The 20,634-nt window shown below is 39.7% G+C and overlaps 1 protein-coding gene across 1 annotated transcript in view; it reads left to right on the top strand.

Annotated features, from left to right (window-relative positions):
- The window catches only part of tiam1b (TIAM Rac1 associated GEF 1b), an 86,748-nt gene extending 66,114 nt beyond the window's left edge, over window positions 1–20,634 (top strand). Inside the window, 12 exon segments of the mRNA XM_084418648.1 lie at window positions 9,193–9,387; window positions 11,966–12,034; window positions 12,983–13,108; window positions 13,349–13,457; window positions 13,842–14,021; window positions 14,998–15,116; window positions 15,821–15,929; window positions 16,184–16,242; window positions 16,420–16,525; window positions 16,630–16,717; window positions 17,522–17,694; window positions 19,059–20,634. Coding sequence (XP_084274774.1) covers window positions 9,193–9,387; window positions 11,966–12,034; window positions 12,983–13,108; window positions 13,349–13,457; window positions 13,842–14,021; window positions 14,998–15,116; window positions 15,821–15,929; window positions 16,184–16,242; window positions 16,420–16,525; window positions 16,630–16,717; window positions 17,522–17,694; window positions 19,059–19,564 — 1,839 coding nt within the window. The 3' untranslated portion in view covers window positions 19,565–20,634.

Here is a 20,634-nt window from a genome sequence, read left to right as displayed (position 1 = left end):
TGTCATTGTAAAAATGACTCAGAAAAGGGTAAATGTTTGTGCTGAGAATAACTGCCAATTATCTTGATACTTTATTATGCTGTGTCATTCATGCATTTTAATGCATTCGTTACATTTGCATATGTAGCAATTGCAAGTGTCTAAACAACTTTTTGGGGTCACTATATTTTGTATTTTAAAAACTCTAAAATCACCTGATGCTGTGAAAACTCATTCTTAAGGCCCTGACACATCAAGCCAATGTCGGGCGGCTCAGTTATCGCACCGTCAGCACTAGTTGGACCTTGATTGAGCATGTTGAATCGGCATCGGTGCCGGGCGGTGAGAGAAATCTGATTGGCTGTTCAGCTTAGCGAAGCAAATTTTTACGTCATCTTACCTGAGCATTCCAATGCTTGAATATTTTCATAATGAGCCATCTGGAATGAAGATCAGCATGATTGATATTCAAAAATGTAAGCATGCGTCCTGCAGTCCTTTTCCTGTAGTTTCGTTTTCCCTTTTTGAATGACGAATATAGACTATAGATACCTGCTGATATAGACAGTCACACGTAGGCTAGTTGCTAGCTGACACTCGGCTTTAGTGCAGTTGGTTTGTTCAAGCGCAGCTTTTTGGCCGAGACGCAGCCGTCGAGAGGCGACAGCTTTTGTCGCCGCTAGTTATATGATGGCTTGGTGTGACATGGCCATTAGGGTAGGGCGGGGCGATATGGACAAAAATAGTGATATTTTTGTCCATATCATACGATAGCGATATTTATCACAATATTCATTTACCATTAATGGAGAAGGAAATTCTTTCCACATATTTCTCAGACCTTGAGGATGAATGTAAACATGTAAACTTGTTTGTTCACAATAACACTCCACAGAGTAGCTACCTTTTAATTTAGGGCCCATGAAATCCATTTTATTTTCCCCTTAATTTCTGTGTTTTCCATAAAAAAAAAAAATAAAAAAAAAAATTCTGTGTTTTTAGATTTAATACAAATGTATATAAACTTAAAAAACAATTTGTCAAATAAGATGCTGCACAACAGAACTGTATACATTTAAAACATGGATGAAAATATATCTTGGTCATAAGATATTCCTTAGAAATAATAATATTATTATTACTTTGAGAAGTACATTTTAGTGTACAGTAGTGAAATATTTCGGTCATAATTTCTTGAAGTTAAACCAAACTTGTCGTGAAGATCTTTCAGTTGTAGAAATCGCGCATTCATTCACACAGTGACACGCATTGTCATGTTTATTTCGGCTGTTAGATAATCCGTATCGAGTGAAAACGTCCAGAGCTTATCAGCGTTATTAACGTACATTTTATCACAATCTCGATATGATATTGTTCGTCGCCCAGCACTACTTTAGGGTTCTTTTTCTTTTATTAGACAGACAAGTGATTACTGGAAATTGCTAGGGAGAGACTTGAACTTTTCTAGATGAGCGCCACAGGTCAATGAGTCAGCCATTAACCCCTGTGCCAAGGCCCTGACTTCATTGTTATTGTCCAGCTACATCTGTATAAGCAGTTAACAGTCTCTCCACTACAGGATCCAGTCTTCCCTTCACTAGTTCAGCTGGGAATAACGGTACATTAGTAGTGCTTCAGTAGATGGACTAGAGAGGGCTTTGGACTCACTGATCATTTGTTGCAGCGAGAGGAACATTTACAGTCTGATTTGACGTTCTCTCTGCTTGCTGATCTCCACATTAACAGGCCATTCGGCGTGCGGCGTGTGTGATTTGTTATATCAAGAGACGTGTTTGATGCTAAAAGCGTTCAGTAGAGGATTTGGCAAGTTCGGTGTTCAGCGCCGGACATTTCTCATTCCCTTTCAGGTGGCTGTTAGTTTTTGCTGTAAAGGATGATTCTCGTTTCGTGTGCATCGCTGTTCAAAAGATTGAGGTCGACGAAATTTCTTATCTTTACATATTGACAAAGAAAGGAATTTTCTGTGCATTAAAGTGCAATCCTGCTGACGTGACTTGAAGGCAGTTTGAGCCTGTAGGGCTGAAGCGATTCTGCCGTATCACTGTTCTGCGGCGCGTCACTTTGTCATGTTTAACGATCGTGCTTCTGCGCTCTACCGTCACAGCATGTGTTTATGAACCGCAGTGAAGCCTGGATCACATGATCTGACACCGCATTTCTCTCTGTGCTCTTTTAAGTCCTGGTGCATTCATTCTGTTTACTTTCCCCCACTGGCTCTCTCTCTCTCCCCACACGGCTGTTCAGATGATCAATCTTTATGAAACAGACACTCACTCCAGTCCTATATTATAAATCATGAGACTGCTGTTCAGTTGAGTTGTTCATCTGAATGCTGAATGCACAGCTACTGTGATAGAAATGATTTGCGAGTAAAGCGTCTCTCTTACTTCACTACTAGTCGACTAGTTCGCCATCTTTAGTTTTGTATTTTTAGCGGGGGTGCTTTTATTAGCATGCTGACAGCTGTTAGACAGTCTGCACATTAAAATCCTTCATCCCCTTTTAAGCACTGCTTTTACATAGACAAAGACATCGACATGCAGACAGACATTTTTGGCCTTTTGTGTCATGACTCACAGTTCTCTATCATAAGCATCACGTTTTAAGATGGCGTGTCGAGTTAAAAATAGTTTTAACAATTAACTTTATAACAAAGCACCTCAAGACCCCTCCGTCAAGCTGGTTTTGTACTCCACAACACATAAGTAAAGCATCTGATAGAGGTCAGGTGAACCTGAATCCAGCTTGATTGTGATTGTGATTGAGCAATTTTGTGCTTTTTGCACATTTAGTAGCCAACCTAAAATGGTCTTAACACAATAGAAGACTGGTTTCCAGCTATGTTTTTGATGGTTTTAGAGGGATCTGGGCACTTTTTCAACAGCAAAAAGCCTTTCCAGGCTGAGAGACCAGCAAATATCCATTAAGGCCAGAACTTTTTAAAGCGTCAAAATTGTAGATGCGTAGCTGTCTATAGAGGGTCAGAAATCTCTCAGATTTCATTAGAAAGATCTTCATTTGTGTTCCGAAGATGAACAAAAGTCTTACGGGTTTTGAACGACATGAGGGCGAGTAATTAATGACAGAATTTTCATTTTTGGGTGAACAAACCCTTTAAGCTAAAAGAGGTGATCTCTACCTTAGTGGTCATTAAAAACCTAGGGAAATTTGTTGCATTAAATTTTACCCACTGTAGGGAAATCGCAAAAGAAGTACACTAACGTTCTGATCTCAAATGATAGGTATATGTAGGTAGTTCAAGTAAAAGGTCATTTGTTTATTGGCTGCTCAGGTAAGAAATATAATTTACTTGAACTTTATGATGATTAATTAGCTAGTCTTTCAGGCGACCCACCTAATACTACCTTTAAGATTAGTAGTTTTGCATATCCCTAACTACAGCTGTCTATTTATCTTACTGTGATGGTATTGTTGTCCAGTTGAACTTGCCCAGCCCATCATGAACACCACTTCCTCTTCCTTTTCCTCTTCCTCTCTCCATTCACCCTTGATTATTTTTACTTGTGTGTTGAGTATCTTAACTCATGTAGCTCAGTGTTTGCTCAGCCTGCCAGGAAGAAAGAGAGCGAAAGAAGATAAATGAGGTGGTGTCGCATCAGAACGGGCGGGTGAATACGGAGGTGGGCGAACGACAGAGAGAGAGAGAGGGAGAGAGAGAGAGAGAGAGAGAGAGAGAGAGAGAGAGAGAGAGGGAGGGAAAGAGCTACGTTCCATCTCTCTCTCTCTCTGTTCTATTTGTCATAAGCGGAGGGATGTTGTCGGTGTTGCAGCAGTGAATCTGTGATTTCTGAGGCGTTTCCTGAAACTGATCCAGCATCAGTGACAGTGGGCCGGCGTGTTTCTCTCCGAAGCCGTTTCTGCTGATCCTGAGTCAGTCATGTCTGTGCTCAAACGCAACAGACACAGCAAACGCTCTTCGGACTCCATCTATGACATGCTGCACCTGGTGAGAGACGTTTTATGTCTGTGGTTTTTCTTAAATCACGCTATTTTATCGATTTCTTTTTTTTTATATTTCTTTTCTTTTTTTATCCTGAGCTGGATGTTAATGATGCTTTTGAACAGATGAACAGATTTTTTGTTAGTGTTTCGTGAATTGTTGCTGTCAGAATGTCAGATGTTTGCGTTCACTAGTAAAAAGTGCCATCATTTTACATAATGTTCATATGGATGATGGTGATAACATGGTGTCCTTTGAAATACCTTAGAGTAGTAAATATATATATATGCATAATGTCATCAATGTCATATATCAAAGTACCATCTAATACTATGATTGTACCTTGCTAGTCTTTGATTTGTTGGGAAAAAGAGTTTAAACCATCTTAAAGTGGTCTTAAGATCTCAAACTGGTTTCCCGTAAAGGGATTTTGTGCACTTTTTAACATTAAAGAAGCCTAGGAAACCTGTATTAAGACATCAAACCACCTTAGGCTGGTTTAAGTTGTTATTTTAAGCAGGGTGTGGTGATCTTGCTGGGACTTAATGGAGGGAAGTTCTCTGGAAGTGTGCATTTCCCGTTGTGTAGGTGTGCTTGTTTGTTTATTCACAGTATGCAACCTTTTGTACTCATAATAAGATCAATAATTCCAGTTTAACACTTGAACCCCACATGGTTTTAAATGAGGATGCACCTATATAAACATTTTGGCCAAACCCGATAACCGACATATTGGCCGATAAATCTAAATTCAAATTTTTTTATAATTTTTGAGAGCCTGATTACAAAAAAACAACAAAAGTCTCACCATTAAAAGCCATGTCCCAAGCGCACAATTAAAATGTTCTCATTAAAATTTTATGTAGCCTATATGAAAGGCTTGTGCTGTGCATGTTGCACTTAACTGTATTTTCCCATCATATTTCAAGCCATTCAAAACCATAATGGCGAACAGTGTGCATCTGAAGTGTCTCGGCTGAAGGAAATAATCCATTATTTATCGGCTTTAATATATCGGCCAAATTTTCTTATCGGGCCGATAACATCAGAAATGGACATATATTGGCCGATAGCGATATGGTTAGCCGATTTATCGTGCATCCCTAGTTTTAAAGTGACTTCTGACAGTAGACAATAAACTTTTTTGCCTGCAAAAAGCACTTTTAGGGTTAGGGTTTTGTTCAAAGTGTGAGTGTTACGCCTTATAGAGAACACAACTTACAAGTGTTTTCATTTCACAGCAGTGACAATGGCATTTTCCCAGCAGTTAATGTGCTTTATTGTGTGTGGGGTGTCATATTTTCTGTCATGCTGTTCTGTGACTCAAGGACATTGGGAAAAACACTGCAATTCATCCTTTGTGTGTCCTTGCGTGGGCATTCGAGGACCGTTAAGACTCTCTCCGCTAATGAACACGGAAAGCAGCTTTCACACGTTTGAAGAAAAAAAAAAAACTGTCAGCCAAAACAATCACCTGTAGTCTGCTAAGTAAATAAAAGTAGTTGAAAGTCACTGTTGGTGCCTACTCTTTGCACAGTGATGGCTAATTATGACCTAAAATTTCCTCTTTTTACAACATTTTCATGAGTGCATTCTGGGAAACCCGTCGGTGTCTTCATACGTTGCTTCTTCAGACGATTGTTTATGTCTCTCCTCAGATAAAGAAAAAATGTTTTAGTAGACATAGCGGTTGTCTGTGTGTGCATGACCACTAGCCTTGATCTCCCTCTTCAAATAATCTTTTATGTCTCTCTTTTAAAAAAGCCTCCGATGTGACTTTGTGTTGGTGGATGTGCGATGTAGGAAAGGGCTACTTTCGTGGTTTCCTAATGTACTTGTCTCGACTCTCTAGCTGTGCCGTTTCAGAGAACGATGGAGAAATGTGGTGGAAAGTTGACAGCTGCTGTATCTGAAAGCGTGTGAATTTGTCTCCGTTATAACGGGATCACAAACATCTTGACAGCTCTCCCGGCGCTTGTACGCCATGGTTGTGGCAGCTGATGATGTTTTAGCTAATGACTAAAGTGACAGGTGAAGCCCGACGCCCCTCGGAGATGAAATTCTGCGTCTCTGATTTAGGAACTGATTTATTTGTTTACACACAAACAGAGACAACGGGAATCCAGTATTCCCTGACACCCCTGAGGAATTATTTTGAAGCATTTCTTTTTTAATAACGCAGAAAAAATGCTCACACTACCTGACAGTTGTCACTTAAATTGGTGCCCTGAGAAATCGCTCCTGATGTAAGCTTTGTGAACAGCATAAACAGACCATGGCCGATCAGAAATGCTTTATTTACAAGCATTTAGGTTTGCTGAAATCCGGTTTCAGGGTAAGAGAGCATGTAGTTGAAGATATGTGATCTAATTGAGTAGTTGTGTGAAAGTTAGCACAATGACGGAAATCACTTCCAGAACCTTTAATTGCTTTCATCGAATAAGCATTTTCCACAAGTTGGTATGATTCTTTGGGGTGTTCATGTAAAGTTTGTGTAAAACAACACCCTTTTACCTTCTCAAAAACTGCTTTGTTCACAGTGACCTGTTTCGGGTGCATGTCTCTTTAAATGATAATGAGCAACTGCTCTCCCCACCCCTCTCTTCCATGGGGGGTGTTGAATGGCTGAGGACAGAAATATGCTAATACGGGACAGTCCGTCAGTGGTCGTGGGCGGAGCATGAGCATTATGACATCATAGTGCTCAGAAAATCCAAACGGCTTGATTATTGAGAGTGACTCAATAGACTTTTTGAGGGTACTTTTTTTTTTTTTTTATTGTATGGTGGTTGTGTCCACACACTGCAAAGACACATTTATATGCAAACACCACATAAAAGTGAATTTTGCATCCGACGACCCCTTTAAGTCGGATTGACTTTATTGTATGAATTTCCATTGGCTGTCTGTTCATTGTGTTGCTGCTCATTTGCATGTATTGAAACTCTACTCAACTTTGTTGCATGCACCAACGAGCACTTTCAGGGACGATTCGATAAAGTCTGCTAAGTTTGTGCCATTAAATCTTTTAAAGATATAAACATTTTAGTTTGGGTATCGTTTGAATTTTAATGATTCCGATTCTGCTAATCGATTCCTAATTTCGATTCCAATAAGATAAAAAAGCATATCATTCACATTTATTCTAAGTTTTATTGCAAAACGTTTAATTTTTTGCTGAATACCATGAACAAAAATCAACAGGCTGAAGGAAGGAACTTTTGTCTATGGTTTAAAAATAACCGTAGCAAAACCAACTAGCCAAACTAATATACATTTCAAGCATTATTAAAGACTAGTAAACACTCAGTAACTAAAAAATGAACAAATAAACAAATTAGCAATTGCACAAATAAATACAACTGAACAAAGACACAATTAAAATAAACAGTGTGGGTACAGAAACTGCAATCAAATGTAAAATAACAGCACTTTATAAATAAAATATGCATTACAAATATAGTTACAAAACTCAAAAACAGCGAGCGAATTTTCTCTTTGTCTTTTGTTGTTTGATTAGCATTATTTTAGAGACATCGGCAGGAATATTAGGCTGCTGTCACTTTAAGAGCTGCACATATCCAATATACTGTTACACATGCGTTTTCTTTGTAAACTGTTTACGTTCACTTAAAGGTGAACTAAGTAACTTTTTTACCTTAACTGAACAGCTTCAGAGTCATTGGAATGGTTATATTACTTATTTCGGGTTGAATGGTGGTCGTTTCGCACCCCCCTGGTGCCCGTGAGCGGAAAATACGCACTTGCAACTTTGGGGCGGCGGGCCGCTGGCCGCCGCGTCAGGAAGTCTCGCGTGATATCAGGTCTCGCGATGTAAACAATTGCTTTACGGCCAAAAGAAATCTGCTAAAATGCCGTCATTATTGCGCTCCCTCACGCTGTTCGAACCCGAATAAAGACGACGTTTTAAAGAATATACCATCTGCTTTGATGTCGTTGATCTGCTAGCCTCTGGTGTCTGAGAATCACCAACGAGTTTTTACAACAGTGTTGTCAAATATCTATTCCGAAGCTGTGGGGGGAGCTCTAGAGAGAAACCTGCGAGCAAAAAGCGAGAATACAGCGAAGAAATCCCGAAACTACTGAGCCCCGCTTTAAGACAAAAATGACTGTGTTTATGAGGATATTGTGACATATTTTTGTGTATATTTTTCTGTTCAAGAGCAAAAAGATTCGGAAGAGAACTCAGTTCAGTATGAAAGGGCGGCATTCTGTGCACAGATGTGTGTCCAAATCATATTAAACTGCACAAAAAGGAATCGATTCGAGGAATTGAAATTTGTATTTAATCACAAGTATCCGATTGCTGACCGTAAATATCTGATTCATGTAGTTCATCTATATGTTCCCCTGTATGTTAACTAAAAAATGCACACAAAGGTTCTTTTTTCTAGAAATTATTAAAATAATATGAAGTAATAATGCGGTAATTCCTATTGTTATATAATTTTTATACTTTTTCAACATCAAAAAGATAAGATCAGATTATTCATAAAAAATGAACGAGTCTGGCATCAGTGCAAAAACAGCTTCACATTATGAAGTGCTCGAGTTGAAAACAAAAGACTAATATTATAAAATGACACATTCTGAAAACAGGCATATGTTTGGGACAATATCCAGCTTTCTCATGTGCGAACAAAGTAAAGTTGTCCTGCCTATTATCCATGCATATATACTGTATCTACTGTAGTATAAAGAATGCAGAAAAATATCTTGACACTAGCCCTAGTAGATGAATGGTACTTTCTCTCAGTCCGTCAGTGTTACTGTGAGAATGACAGTCCATGTGCCATCACAGCCGTTCCCATAGCAACCGCATCCATGGACAGGTGCTTGTGTTTTGATTGCCGTTCAGATGAAATGAAGACATTTCAGAAGAGCAGAGAGGGAGGGAGGGAGAGAGAGAGAGAGAGAGAGTGTGAGAAAGAGAGAGAGGGAGAGCCAAAAAGATGAAGTGATGGAGGAGATAAGAGAGTTTTAGAGGCTGAAAATAGAGCAAATGAGCGCTAATGATTTTTGTAGCGTTCTGACAGGCATCTGAGCGGAAGGATCCAGCTGCAGGTGCTGCGAGTGTGTGTGTAGGTGTGTGTGTGTGTGTGTGTGTGTGTGTGCATGCGTGCGTGTGTGTGCGTGCGCGTGTGTCCTAATAACAGTGCAGGACTCTGTGAGATGTCTCACTCTTCATGTCTGTCTCTCTCTCTCTGTAGAGTACGGAGCAGGTCGCAGCTTTCTGTCGCAGTCTTCACGAAATGAATCCCTCATCCGAAGCCGTCTCTCCCTCGTCCGGCCCGGAGTCTTCCTCGCTCCCTCCGAGCAACGCCACCCCGCGCCAGCTGTCCGATGCCGACAAACTCCGCAAAGTCATCTGCGAACTGGTGGAGACTGAGCGCACCTACGTCAAAGTCAGTACCTGTGTGTGTGTGTGTGTGTGTGTGTGTGTGTGTGTGTGTGTGTGTGTGTGTGCGTGCGTGCGTGCGTGCGTGCATTATATACTCGTCTATATGTTTGACTTACAGAAGTTTGTGCCCTTCATCGAGACAGGCCTGTAGGGGGAAAACTGTACCCTTGGCTTGCCTTTTTCTGCTCCCACTCACTCTCTGGCTGCTTGTGGAATGAATACTACTAGACTGCGTAGTACATACTGTAAACTATTATTTAAAAATAGCATAGTGATTTAAAGTGCTACAGTAATGTCATTGTGACCTCAGGCTCAGACTACAGGAGTTTATTAATCTGTTTATTAATAACACCCCAGGCTCCACAAACGGCAACAAAAACAAACTGGGCCAACCTGCACCACGAAACATAACAAACCGTTCCAGCCAATAACCGACAAGAAGGATTTGGGGGTGGGGTTTGGGGGGTTAGTGCGCGGATGAGGAGGAGGGAGGGTCTAGCTAGCCTCCGTTTTGTTTGACAATACTTTGAACGTCAACAAGAAGTGACATCACCCAACATCGCTTAGAGCACCTTTAAGATGATCATGCCAGATTTAGCACCTCACGTGATCTCACGGGGAAGCGGATGTGAGCTAAATGGAGACTGTGTCGCGTCAGACATTATATGAGGAGGGCACATTATAAAGGCAGTCGTGTTGTTGCCACATGTCCACCAGTCGTTCCTCCATCCCCGTTGTCCGCTGGAGCCGTACAGCTGCTTGTTGTTGTTTCGCTGTCGCCATTTCAAAGGTTCAGTCACTTGCGTCTCCTTGTAGACTTGTCTCTCATTTGCTATTGTGGAAGTGCTGACGTAATAATAGTTGCAATCATTCTGATTTAAAATCATATCAAACATGTTTGATATTGTCAGGTTGGCCCCGATGCTGAAAACTTCAGCTCGCGCTTAGAATAAACAGAACGATATCGTGTGCTGGTGTGAACGCTAATATAGTTATCTTTATAGTTATCATTCTTGGTGTGAACTTGGCGCAGCGCCGCCATTTGTAACTTAAATGTTTGAGGCTTTCAGTAATTTAGCTGTGCAAAACCAGTCCATTATGCCTTTAAGTGAACTTTGATATTCTTCTGGTTATTATACTTTAGTGGCGAATGAATCAAAAAATCTCTTACATTGAGATTTTGCATTGCAAAATAAGGTGCTTATTCTATGAGTTAGTTTATGTTTTGTTTTTTTTAAGACAGCAGGATTGCTGTATGATTCAGCATTGAAGACTTGAACTATCCATTTTATATTACACTTTTTGGCAATTGTCTATGCGCAAAGACGATTTGCACACTGCGTACTGTAAAAGTAGTAGTATGGTAGTATGCCATTCAGACACCCATCTTTCTTTACGGCAGAGACAGACAGTGATTCTCACTCTATAGCTCGTGTTTGCTTGCTGTGTCGAGCTTAGCGATAGAGACATGACAGTATTTCCCGTCTGTCTGAGGATGGCTGAGATTAGATGAGATCCTGTCCGTCGCTGGGAATATTTGCAGTGTGTTTCGGATTCGTCTGCATGTTTGAGCAGAGAACTAAATCAACAGTCTGAAAAAAGCACTCCAGCGGAACTGAAACCTGAAATGAGTGTGTGAATATATATATTTATTACATGACTTGGTTGAATTATAATGTAGAATGCGGTCTGGTATTTCTTGATAACAGACTGCTAGGTATAACACACCGTTGCCATGAAAAACAGAGCGTTGCTATGGACGCAGGATTCTAACCTTAGAGACGGAACGGACTATTTTCTTTAGCGGAAGCAATACAGTCGTTTTTAAATCAGTAAACTCCTTTTTAAATCAATATTTTGTGTCAAATTATTGATTTATTTGGTAGGTAGCCATGTAATAAGCGGGATAATGTAGAGCGAGGCGGTTGTTATAGCGAATACAACCCCTTCAGGCTGATTCAAGATCCCTCCGCTTCGCGTCGGGGTCCCGATCAGCCTGTCGGGGTTGTATTCGCTATAACAACCGCCTCGCACTACATTATCCCTTACATATTTGTGTGTGTGTGTGTGTGTGTGTGCATGCATTTATTGCATATATTTTTTTATTTAGCAGGTGATATCATTCTGTTTATTCTAATCGCGTCTGCCACTTTAAATGCTCGAGCTCGTTAAAGCAGGGTGGATTTTGATTGGCTGTTTATTATTCATTAGCTGGAAACAATCATTCTGAAAGTGAATCCAACTATATCGTTTCTCAGTGCTGTTATCGTTATAGTTGTGGTGTCGACTCGGCTATTCATTTAAATTTAGAACGATTATTAGAACTTAATCTTTATCGTTATATTTATTGTCCTTAGTGTGAACGGGCCTTTACTGTTAAAATGTTCCCTTTAGCACTCAAACCCTCAAACCACCTGCCAAAATAAGTTCCTATATAGAAATATGTTAAATATCTCTCTCAGGGGTATTAACTAATTATGAAACTGGTCAAATATTTGGCAGAATATAGCTATTGTTAATATTCCATATTTGTTGATAGGCTGTTCTTTAATGTGATTGTGTGTGTGTGTTCTCTCTTTCAGGATCTGAACTGTTTGATCGGGCGATATCTAACCCCTCTGCAGAAGGAGTCTTTCCTCACTCAGGACGAGGTGAGTCAAAGCACCGCTGATGCTTTCATATTATTATCAGCTGGCGAGCTCGAACACACCTCCAGAACACAGAGTGATATTTCATAAGCGTCCTGATGGAGAGGAGCGTGTAGGAGGACATAGAGATGGAGACAAACACACACTAGAAAGGAGAGGTAGAGAAGGGAGTGGGAGGGAGACACAAAATGAGGAAAACTTACATCAGACAGAAGAGAGGAAGTTCTCAGTGTCATGTTTCTGCTCCTTTAATGCCCTACATATGGGAGAAGAACTCATTATACATCACTGCAGACACAAAAGACATGTAGTTCGACTGATACATGTATCTATAGAGCAGAATACACACTTTAAACTATTTAAGAACATCAAATGAGATTAAAATAACAATTAAACTGCTTATGTGAACACTTATTTTACACATTTTTTATTTATTTAATATTTAATTAATATTAAATATGTATATATTTGTTCTGTCTCTGTCTATATATATATATATATATATATCAGGGTTATAATAATTAACTAAAAAAAAAGTCCTTAACTGAAATCACATAAAATAAAATAAAAAGATTTTTTATTTCACTTTATTTAATTTCATTTTTTATAAAAAAAAAAAAAAGTTTTACTAGATGTACTAAAATAAATAAAATTAAAACGAAAATAAAAATTAATTAAAAAATATAAAGACACATTTTTTTTTTAATAAAAAAAAAGATACAATTTTTTAAAATTTAAAAAAAAATAAAAAAGATAAAAAAAAAGATAAAAAAATAAAATAAAAAAAATGACACAATTAAAAAAAATGTAAAACAAATTCATACTGTTAACAAAATAGTTATATATATATATATATATGTCATAAAATTAGTCCATATGACATTATTTTTTTATTTTTTTTTAGCTGTTATAATTGACAACATACATTTTTCCTGCCTATTTATTTAATAGTTGGACGTGCTGTTCGGAAACCTCCCGGAAATGCTGGAATTCCAGGTGGAGTTTTTGAAGACTCTGGAAGACGGAACGCGACTGGTGCCGGACCTGGAGAAACTGGAGCGAGTGGAAGAGTTCAAGGTTTGTGACTGTGGTTTCATTTACGCTCCATTAAACATTCAGAGTGTCTGCGCATTTTAATGTCATTGTTATTATGGTACCTGTATTATGGGGCATGTACAATGCGCATGTGTGATGATATTACCATGTTTTTTGGACGCACCATGTTATTGCATCACTCAAAACTATTCATAACCAGATTTATCCAACACAAACCATGATACCTGATGTATTTCTCTCAAAATCCCTCTGGTCTTACAGAAAATCCTCTTTTCTCTGGGTGGCTCGTTCCTGTATTACGCCGACCGCTTCAAGATCTACAGCGCTTTCTGTGCCAGCCACACCAAAGTGCCCAAAGTGCTGGTCAAAGGTGCGTAAATCTCAGCTCAAAAATGACCTTGCTTCCTGTGAATTCTGGGATTTTCACAGAGCCCTGCGTGAGCGGCTCTGGGGCGTCAGTTGTATAATTCTGCCGCTGTGTGTGTGTGTGTGTGTGTGGGTGTCTGTGAGGTTGGTCTGGATCTTCTCGCTGTCTATTTTTATTATTTAACATCCATTCTGCAGACATTTACTTAACAGTTGTTTTCTAGTTCGTTACATTAGAACTGAATGTGCTTGAAAACATTTTGCACTATATATTGTACTTGTGAAGAACATAACAAATGGCACCAGTCTTCAAATCTTCCTATCAGTATCAAAACACACAATCCTGTGACAGCATAATCACAACTTCCTGTGTTTGTGTCCTCTCCAGCGAAGACAGACGCGGCCTTCAAGGCGTTCCTGGACGAGCGCAACCCCAAACAGCAGCATTCGTCCACGCTAGAGTCGTTCCTGATCAAACCCATCCAGAGAGTGCTGAAATACCCTCTTCTGCTGAGAGAACTGCACTCGCTCACCGACCCCGACAGCGAGGAGCACTACCATCTGAACGGTGAGCTGTGTGCATCAGAAAGCTTTTTATTTCTTTGAAAGGAATCTCATATGCTCAAAAAGGCAAAAAATGTGCTAAAATTCTGTAAAAATAGTCATATTGTGAAATTGTGAAAGTGTTTTCTATCTGAATATATTGTAAACTGATCAAAGCTGAATTTTCAGCATCATTACTCCAGTCTTCAGTGTCACATGATCCTTCAGAAATCAGTATAATATGATGATTTGCTGCTCAAGAAACATTTCTGATTATTATCAGTGTTGAAAACAGTTGTGCTGCTTTATCTTATATATACAGTCAAACCAAAAATTATTCAGACACCAGATCATCATTTATCATTACTAGTGGGTGCAGGACACTATAGTTCATTTATGTAAGTGAGGAGAGCAAAATCAAGTAAACTGTGACACATTATACCCACAAATTCTTCATACACCAGTAAAATTTATACAAATTTGGGACCAAATATTATTCAGACACTTTGACCTGACCATGTTTTGCTTAAGTGTTGTTCTTTAATTGCTAATTAAACACCCTTTTTACACCCCAGACTGAACTAAATGAAGCATTGCTTAGTAATTGGTTGAGCTAAATTGGTTTTATCTAATTGTGTAGTTAACTTTAACATCTGACAGATATTCAACCTATGAGACAGTCTAACAGAAGGATGGACAAAACCTGTGAAATATCAACTGATTCTTGTCATATTTTATTACCATTTTCTAAACTATAGCGAATAAACTGTGATAATGTGAGAAATGTGGAAGATGTCTGAATAAATGTTGGTTTGACTGTATATATGATGCAGGTTTTGAATTGTTTCAAATGTGCCTCGTCTAGTCTGATGTTACAGCTGAAGATCTGCTTTAAAACCATTAATCTGAACTGTTATGTTTTGACCAACTTTCTGCATTCAAAGCTATATAGTTGGCATGTATATGATTGACATATAATTTGTTTTCTCTCTGTTGTGCAGTTGCAATGAAGGCCATGAACACGGTGGCCAGTCACATCAACGAGATGCAGAAGATCCACGAGGAGTTTGGAGCCGTCTTTGACCTCCTCATCTCTGAACAGACTGGAGAAAAGAAAGAGGTTTGTGAACTTTACATCAGCCGACTGTCGACTAATTTCAGTCAGTCGTCTAATTCGACTAATCCAGTCGACTAATTTCACTGGACAAGCAACCGTCACTTCTTGCATCACTCAACATGTCCAATTTCAGTTCAGTAGTTATCATCAATATGAACTGTGGTCTTTTGGGGAAAACAATAAATGGAATAACAGGCCAAATCATTTTGTGTCTAAATGTGAATTGCTCAGTATTGACTTCTTGTTTATGTACTAGATATCGATATAAAAGTGATATTGTGTCATTCACATGGTGTCAGTTCTCTCTTTATTTTTGGTTGCATTTTAGTATAACTTAAGATAATGCAGAACTTAAGTCTCAGTCCATGGGGTTTCAACCACATTTCATGCTCTGCAGCCGATAAAATGTTAAAACAGTCGTTCGGATCAGATTTCCTTCTTCATTCCTGTGTTTATCGACAGCATATTTAAATCTTATCAGCTTATTATGTGAATACAATGAAACTTTAGTTGCATAATATAGCTGTAGCCCTGAACGATGCAGCCAGGGACAGACGTGATTCCTTCTGGATTGCAGATTGCGAGCTGTGTGTGTGTGTGTGTGTGTGTGTGTGTGTGTGTGTGTGTGTGTGTGTGTGTGTGTGTGTGTGTGTGTGTGTGTGTGTGTTGTGCGAGCTCTCTAACAGAGGCGTCTGCTATGATTACAGGTTGCTGACTTGTCTATGGGAGATTTACTCCTCCACACCAGCGTCACATGGATCAACCCGTCCTCCTCACTAGGGAAGTGCAAGAAAGAGCCACAGCTGGCCACATTCGGTACGTTCAATCTCCACACAACCTCAACTCATGGATGGATAGTTAGTTGGTCAGTTAGTTAGTTAGTTAGTTAGTTAATTGGATGGTTGAATGAATAGATAGATAGATAGATAGATAGATAGATAGATAGATAGATAGATAGATAGATAGATAGATAGATAGATAGATAGATAGATAGATAGATAGATAGATAGATAGGTAGATGTGAAGTTCTGAAGTGAATTGAAGAGTAATGTTGTATCTTTCTTCTCCAGTGTTTAAAACCGCTGTTGTGTTCATCTGTAAAGATTACTCCAAGCAGAAGAAGAAAATGGTGAGTGTTGTGATGTGGACGATAATCCCAAACACCCCTCTCTCTCCCTCTCTCTGTCCCGTATTCATCAGTTAACTGGGTGTTGTATTCACACTCTTGTTTCATGCGGTTTTGTACAGCGTTCACACCCTCATAATAACAGCACATTATTCACACGCGCCTGTCTCTCTTTCTCAGGGTGGTTCTCATAGAGCATCGGTCTCGGGTGAGGAGAAAGATCCGTTCCGTTTCCGCCACATGATCCCCACTGATGCCCTTCAGGTGCGCACACTGTCCAATACAGGTAAGCTCACCAGTGAGTGTGACACACACACAAACAATCAATGCATGAAGATGTCAGACCCAAACGAAACCCTGGGGACCTGATCACATTGTGTGTGGTTACAGACGGAGAGAGCGCAGCCGTTTGTGAGATCATCCATGTGAAGTCTGAATCAGAGGGAAGACCAGAGAGAGTGTTTCAGCTCTGCTGCAGGTCAGTGTCTCCTGCAATAAAACAACACGCATACATTTAACAAACATCATTCATTGGAAAACTGGCACCCTCTGGTGGAGGAACCCTGTACAGCTTTTATGTACATATATGTGCATGTTAAAGGGATATTTCACCGCTGGAAAGATATATTTAAATTGGGTCATTTATGTAGTAGAAATGTGAAATTATTTTAGAAGTTGGTGTCTTCTAGACTGAGAAAAGCCAGAAAATGTATTTTTGGCTCATGTGGATGAAAGACAACAACTCCCAGAATGCACTTGCTTCACTGCCCTACGAGGCCACTCCCAAGCCACGCCTACCGGTTACAGACGGCAGTGTCGGAAGAAATGATACAACTAGGCTACTAGTCGACTCGAAACTGAGAAGACACCGTTTTATTGTGAGATCCCCCTACGGGCGGGTTGAAGACATGCGGGACGAGCTCCTCCTACTGGCTGGAGTCTCTCGCCTCTGGACAAAAAAGCCTCTGATGACGCTAAATGACGAGTTTTGCGTAATCTGAGGTTTTTTTCCAGACACACAATACAGAAATCTCTCGTCTGAGGGGGACATGAGGGAGGGAAGCACGGCCATTCGAAAATACTACCGGGTTTCTACCGATACAAAGCTTAATGCTAATCGGTGAAGTATCCCTTTAACTGAAATGCGCTGTTGTTGTTCTGTGAAACACAAATACAAACCATATTTATCTGACCCATTTATAAGTGTTATATGTCTAAAATCAACGTGAATAAACTGATGTGATATCAATGTGCAAATGTGTGTGTTAAATGGTGTCTGCAGCTCTCCAGAGAGTAAGAAAGACTTCTTGAAGATGGTCCACTCCATCCTGAGAGATAAACAGCGCCGTCAGCTGTTGAAGACGGAAAGTCTTCCTCTAAATCAGCAGTACGTTCCCTTTGGAGGAAAACGCCTGTGCGCTCTTAAAGGAGCCCGACCGGCCATGAACAGAGCAGGTACACACACAGCTGATGCTAAACACTGACTTCAGGACACTGTTTTCAGCACTGATAATAATCAGAAATGTTTCTTGAGCAGCAAATGCAGCATATTAGAATGATTTCTGAAGGATCATGTGACACTGAAGTACTGTAGTGTTCATTTTGTCAACTATTCTTAATTGAGTCTTACTCCTGTGTCAGATGTACTTTTTATTATGTATCATATTTAGTCAACCTTGTCCTGTTTTTGTTTAGCTAAGTTTTAGTCGACTAAATGTCTGAAAATTTTAGTCTCGTTTTAGTCAATGAAAATTGTATAATGGTTGAATTGAAAATCACGATTATTTTGCTCAAAATTATAATAAATAGAAATTATCATTAGAATTATTGCACATCAAGAGAATGTCAACACATATGCATATGGTTTATTTTACCTCATCTTGTTTCCTGAATTATTATATAGGCTATTTATCATATACTAGTAAAAACAAAAAACTCCAAATTTGTATTGTCAGATAGCGACTACCACTGTAAGTGGTACTACCAGTTAAGTGGCACATTAATGTAAGTGCATTCATTCAGCAATCGCATAAATAGTCGAGAGATTCGTGTTTGGATTTATTACAGTTCATCACTGAGAAGGTTTGATCTCAGATTTAGTGGCTCATGACAGAACACAGAGCGACTGAATGACACTTTCATTTAAGCAGAAAATCTCAAATGGAAATCTCTGAACTGCTGCTTACTTGTTCGTCTGTGTTTTCAGTAAAACACCGGGTAGAAAACCTTGATTGGGGGATTTAATTTCTTGAAATCTGGCAACCATAAGCACGAAAAGCTCGTTAAAAACAGTCCGTAATGTTTTGTCTCCTCTTTTATTCGGCAAAAACATAAAACTATATTTTAGTCTCGTAATTTTTGTTAACGATATTGCATGCTGATAACGTCAACAGTTATCATTTAATGACGTTGGTGTCGCCTGGTCATCGTCTCGTCTTTGTCATGGAAAAAAGGTTGTCAACGAACATTTTTTGTCATAGATTTCATTTGTCATCATCGATTTCCGAAATGAACACTACACTGAAGACTGCTTATGATCATGTGACACTAATGATGCTGAAAAGTCAGCAATTTTAACATATATTCACATAGAAAATAGTTGTTTTAAATTGTTGTACTATATTGTATTTTAATCAAATGAATGCCTCAGTAAGCATAAAATACTTATTTTTCAGTGGGTTCGTGTGGTTAACACTGTAAACTAGTTGCCCAAAGGTTTGGAAGCAGAGTTTAGCTCAAACAAATGAACAAAATGACAATAAAAGCTGTAAGATCTCTGCAGATATGCGAGTAATGCTCAATGTTTTGTATCTTTTCAGTTTCTGCTCCGACTCGCACTCTGGGCCGAAGGAAACTGGTGCGAAACCGCTTCACCATCGACACGGACATCGTTTTCGACACCGAGCCCGACAGCGACTCGCCGGACTCCCAGCATGCTCAGCAGCAGAGCGTCATCCCGGCGGGCGACACCGACCGCTGGGTGGAGGAACAGTTCGACCTCCAGCGCTACGAGGAGCAGGAACACGACGTGAAGGAAACGGACATCCTGAGCGACGACGACGACTTCTCTCAGTCCGCTCTGAGCCCGTCCACCGAGCCGGACCTGGAGGGACCGCTCTCCGCCCTCTCGCTGGAGGGAGACACCGAGGAGGACGAGGACGAGGAAGCGGAGAGCAAGAAGGACTACAAATCCCAGCATGCCAAGCTCTCCCATGTAGGGAAGCAGTGCGCCATGTCAGTGGCCAGTGTGGATGAGCAGGCGCTGCCTGATGAGGTCATCTGGGTGCGACGGGACAGCAGCGCGGAAAACGAAACCCAGAGCTGAAACGCATCAGGAGACGGACTCAGTGAAAGCTCGGCCGATGCATGACGACGGTTTCTCCTCACTAATATTCCCGAATGTTAGACATTCCTGTCGAAATAGCTGTAAGATATGACGCTTATCCACCATAGACACTTACACACATTAGATGACTCTACGTGTGCGCTGTGGCCAATCAGAAACCGCGGGGAACGTGGTGGTACAATCAATAGAATTAGAATTGCACATTCGCCGTTGGCAGCCGCCAACATCTGCCAAACATTTTCATGGTTTGTTTCTAAAATAAGGGCTGTGATTTATTTATTATGTCCTTTAGATGTAAGACGAAACAACAGCCGGATAAAATACGATGCATTTTTGTTCGTTTAACATTCTCATGTTTGTACAGAAAAGCCGTAAACACCCTTTTTTTTCCTTTTGGAGTTGTATATATTTGCGTTTATTTCTTTTCAATTTATCTGAAATGTACAATACTGCGCACTATTCTGACCTGAAAAATACATGCGAGTTGAATATTCATTGAGTAATTGTGCTGAATATTGAATATTGATTGATCTCAGGTCAAAATAATGCTGAACGGATTTTTTTATGATTCCTTTCCTTTTTTACAGCTCATTCTAGGGTCACTATGTCCTGTTTTACTTGAATTTTGTTGATAAATGCAATATGATTTTTAGCTGATGGACTGTTCTGTTCACGTTTATATGGTTTGTTGTGGTTCGGCCCTGCATTACTGACACATTAATCAACACTCACGTTATAGAAGACGATCCGAGCCTTTACGCAGACAAAATGTGTACAGTCAGTGTCATTTCTTTTTTAATTGACCTTTTCATTTATTTTGTTCTGTTTTAGCTGTGAGTTCCTCAGTTAAACAAGCAACTTTTGGTTCGTGTTTTAAAATTCCAAAATTTGCTGAATGCAATCAAGAAAAGCCACTGGAAAATATTTTAGATGATAATGAATTCTAATTGAAAACATTCCCATTGAGCTATAGAGACTGCATTTTTATTTTGTACATAGAGCTGTGGATTGATATTATATCAAATAAACTGGTTTCGTACATATCCAAA

The sequence above is a fragment of the Rutilus rutilus genome, assembly GCF_951802725.1.
Source record: "Rutilus rutilus genome assembly, chromosome: 9".
NCBI lineage: Eukaryota > Metazoa > Chordata > Actinopteri > Cypriniformes > Leuciscidae > Rutilus > Rutilus rutilus.
Note: the sequence above shows the minus strand (reverse complement) of the source record. Positions and strands in the feature narration are given on the sequence as shown.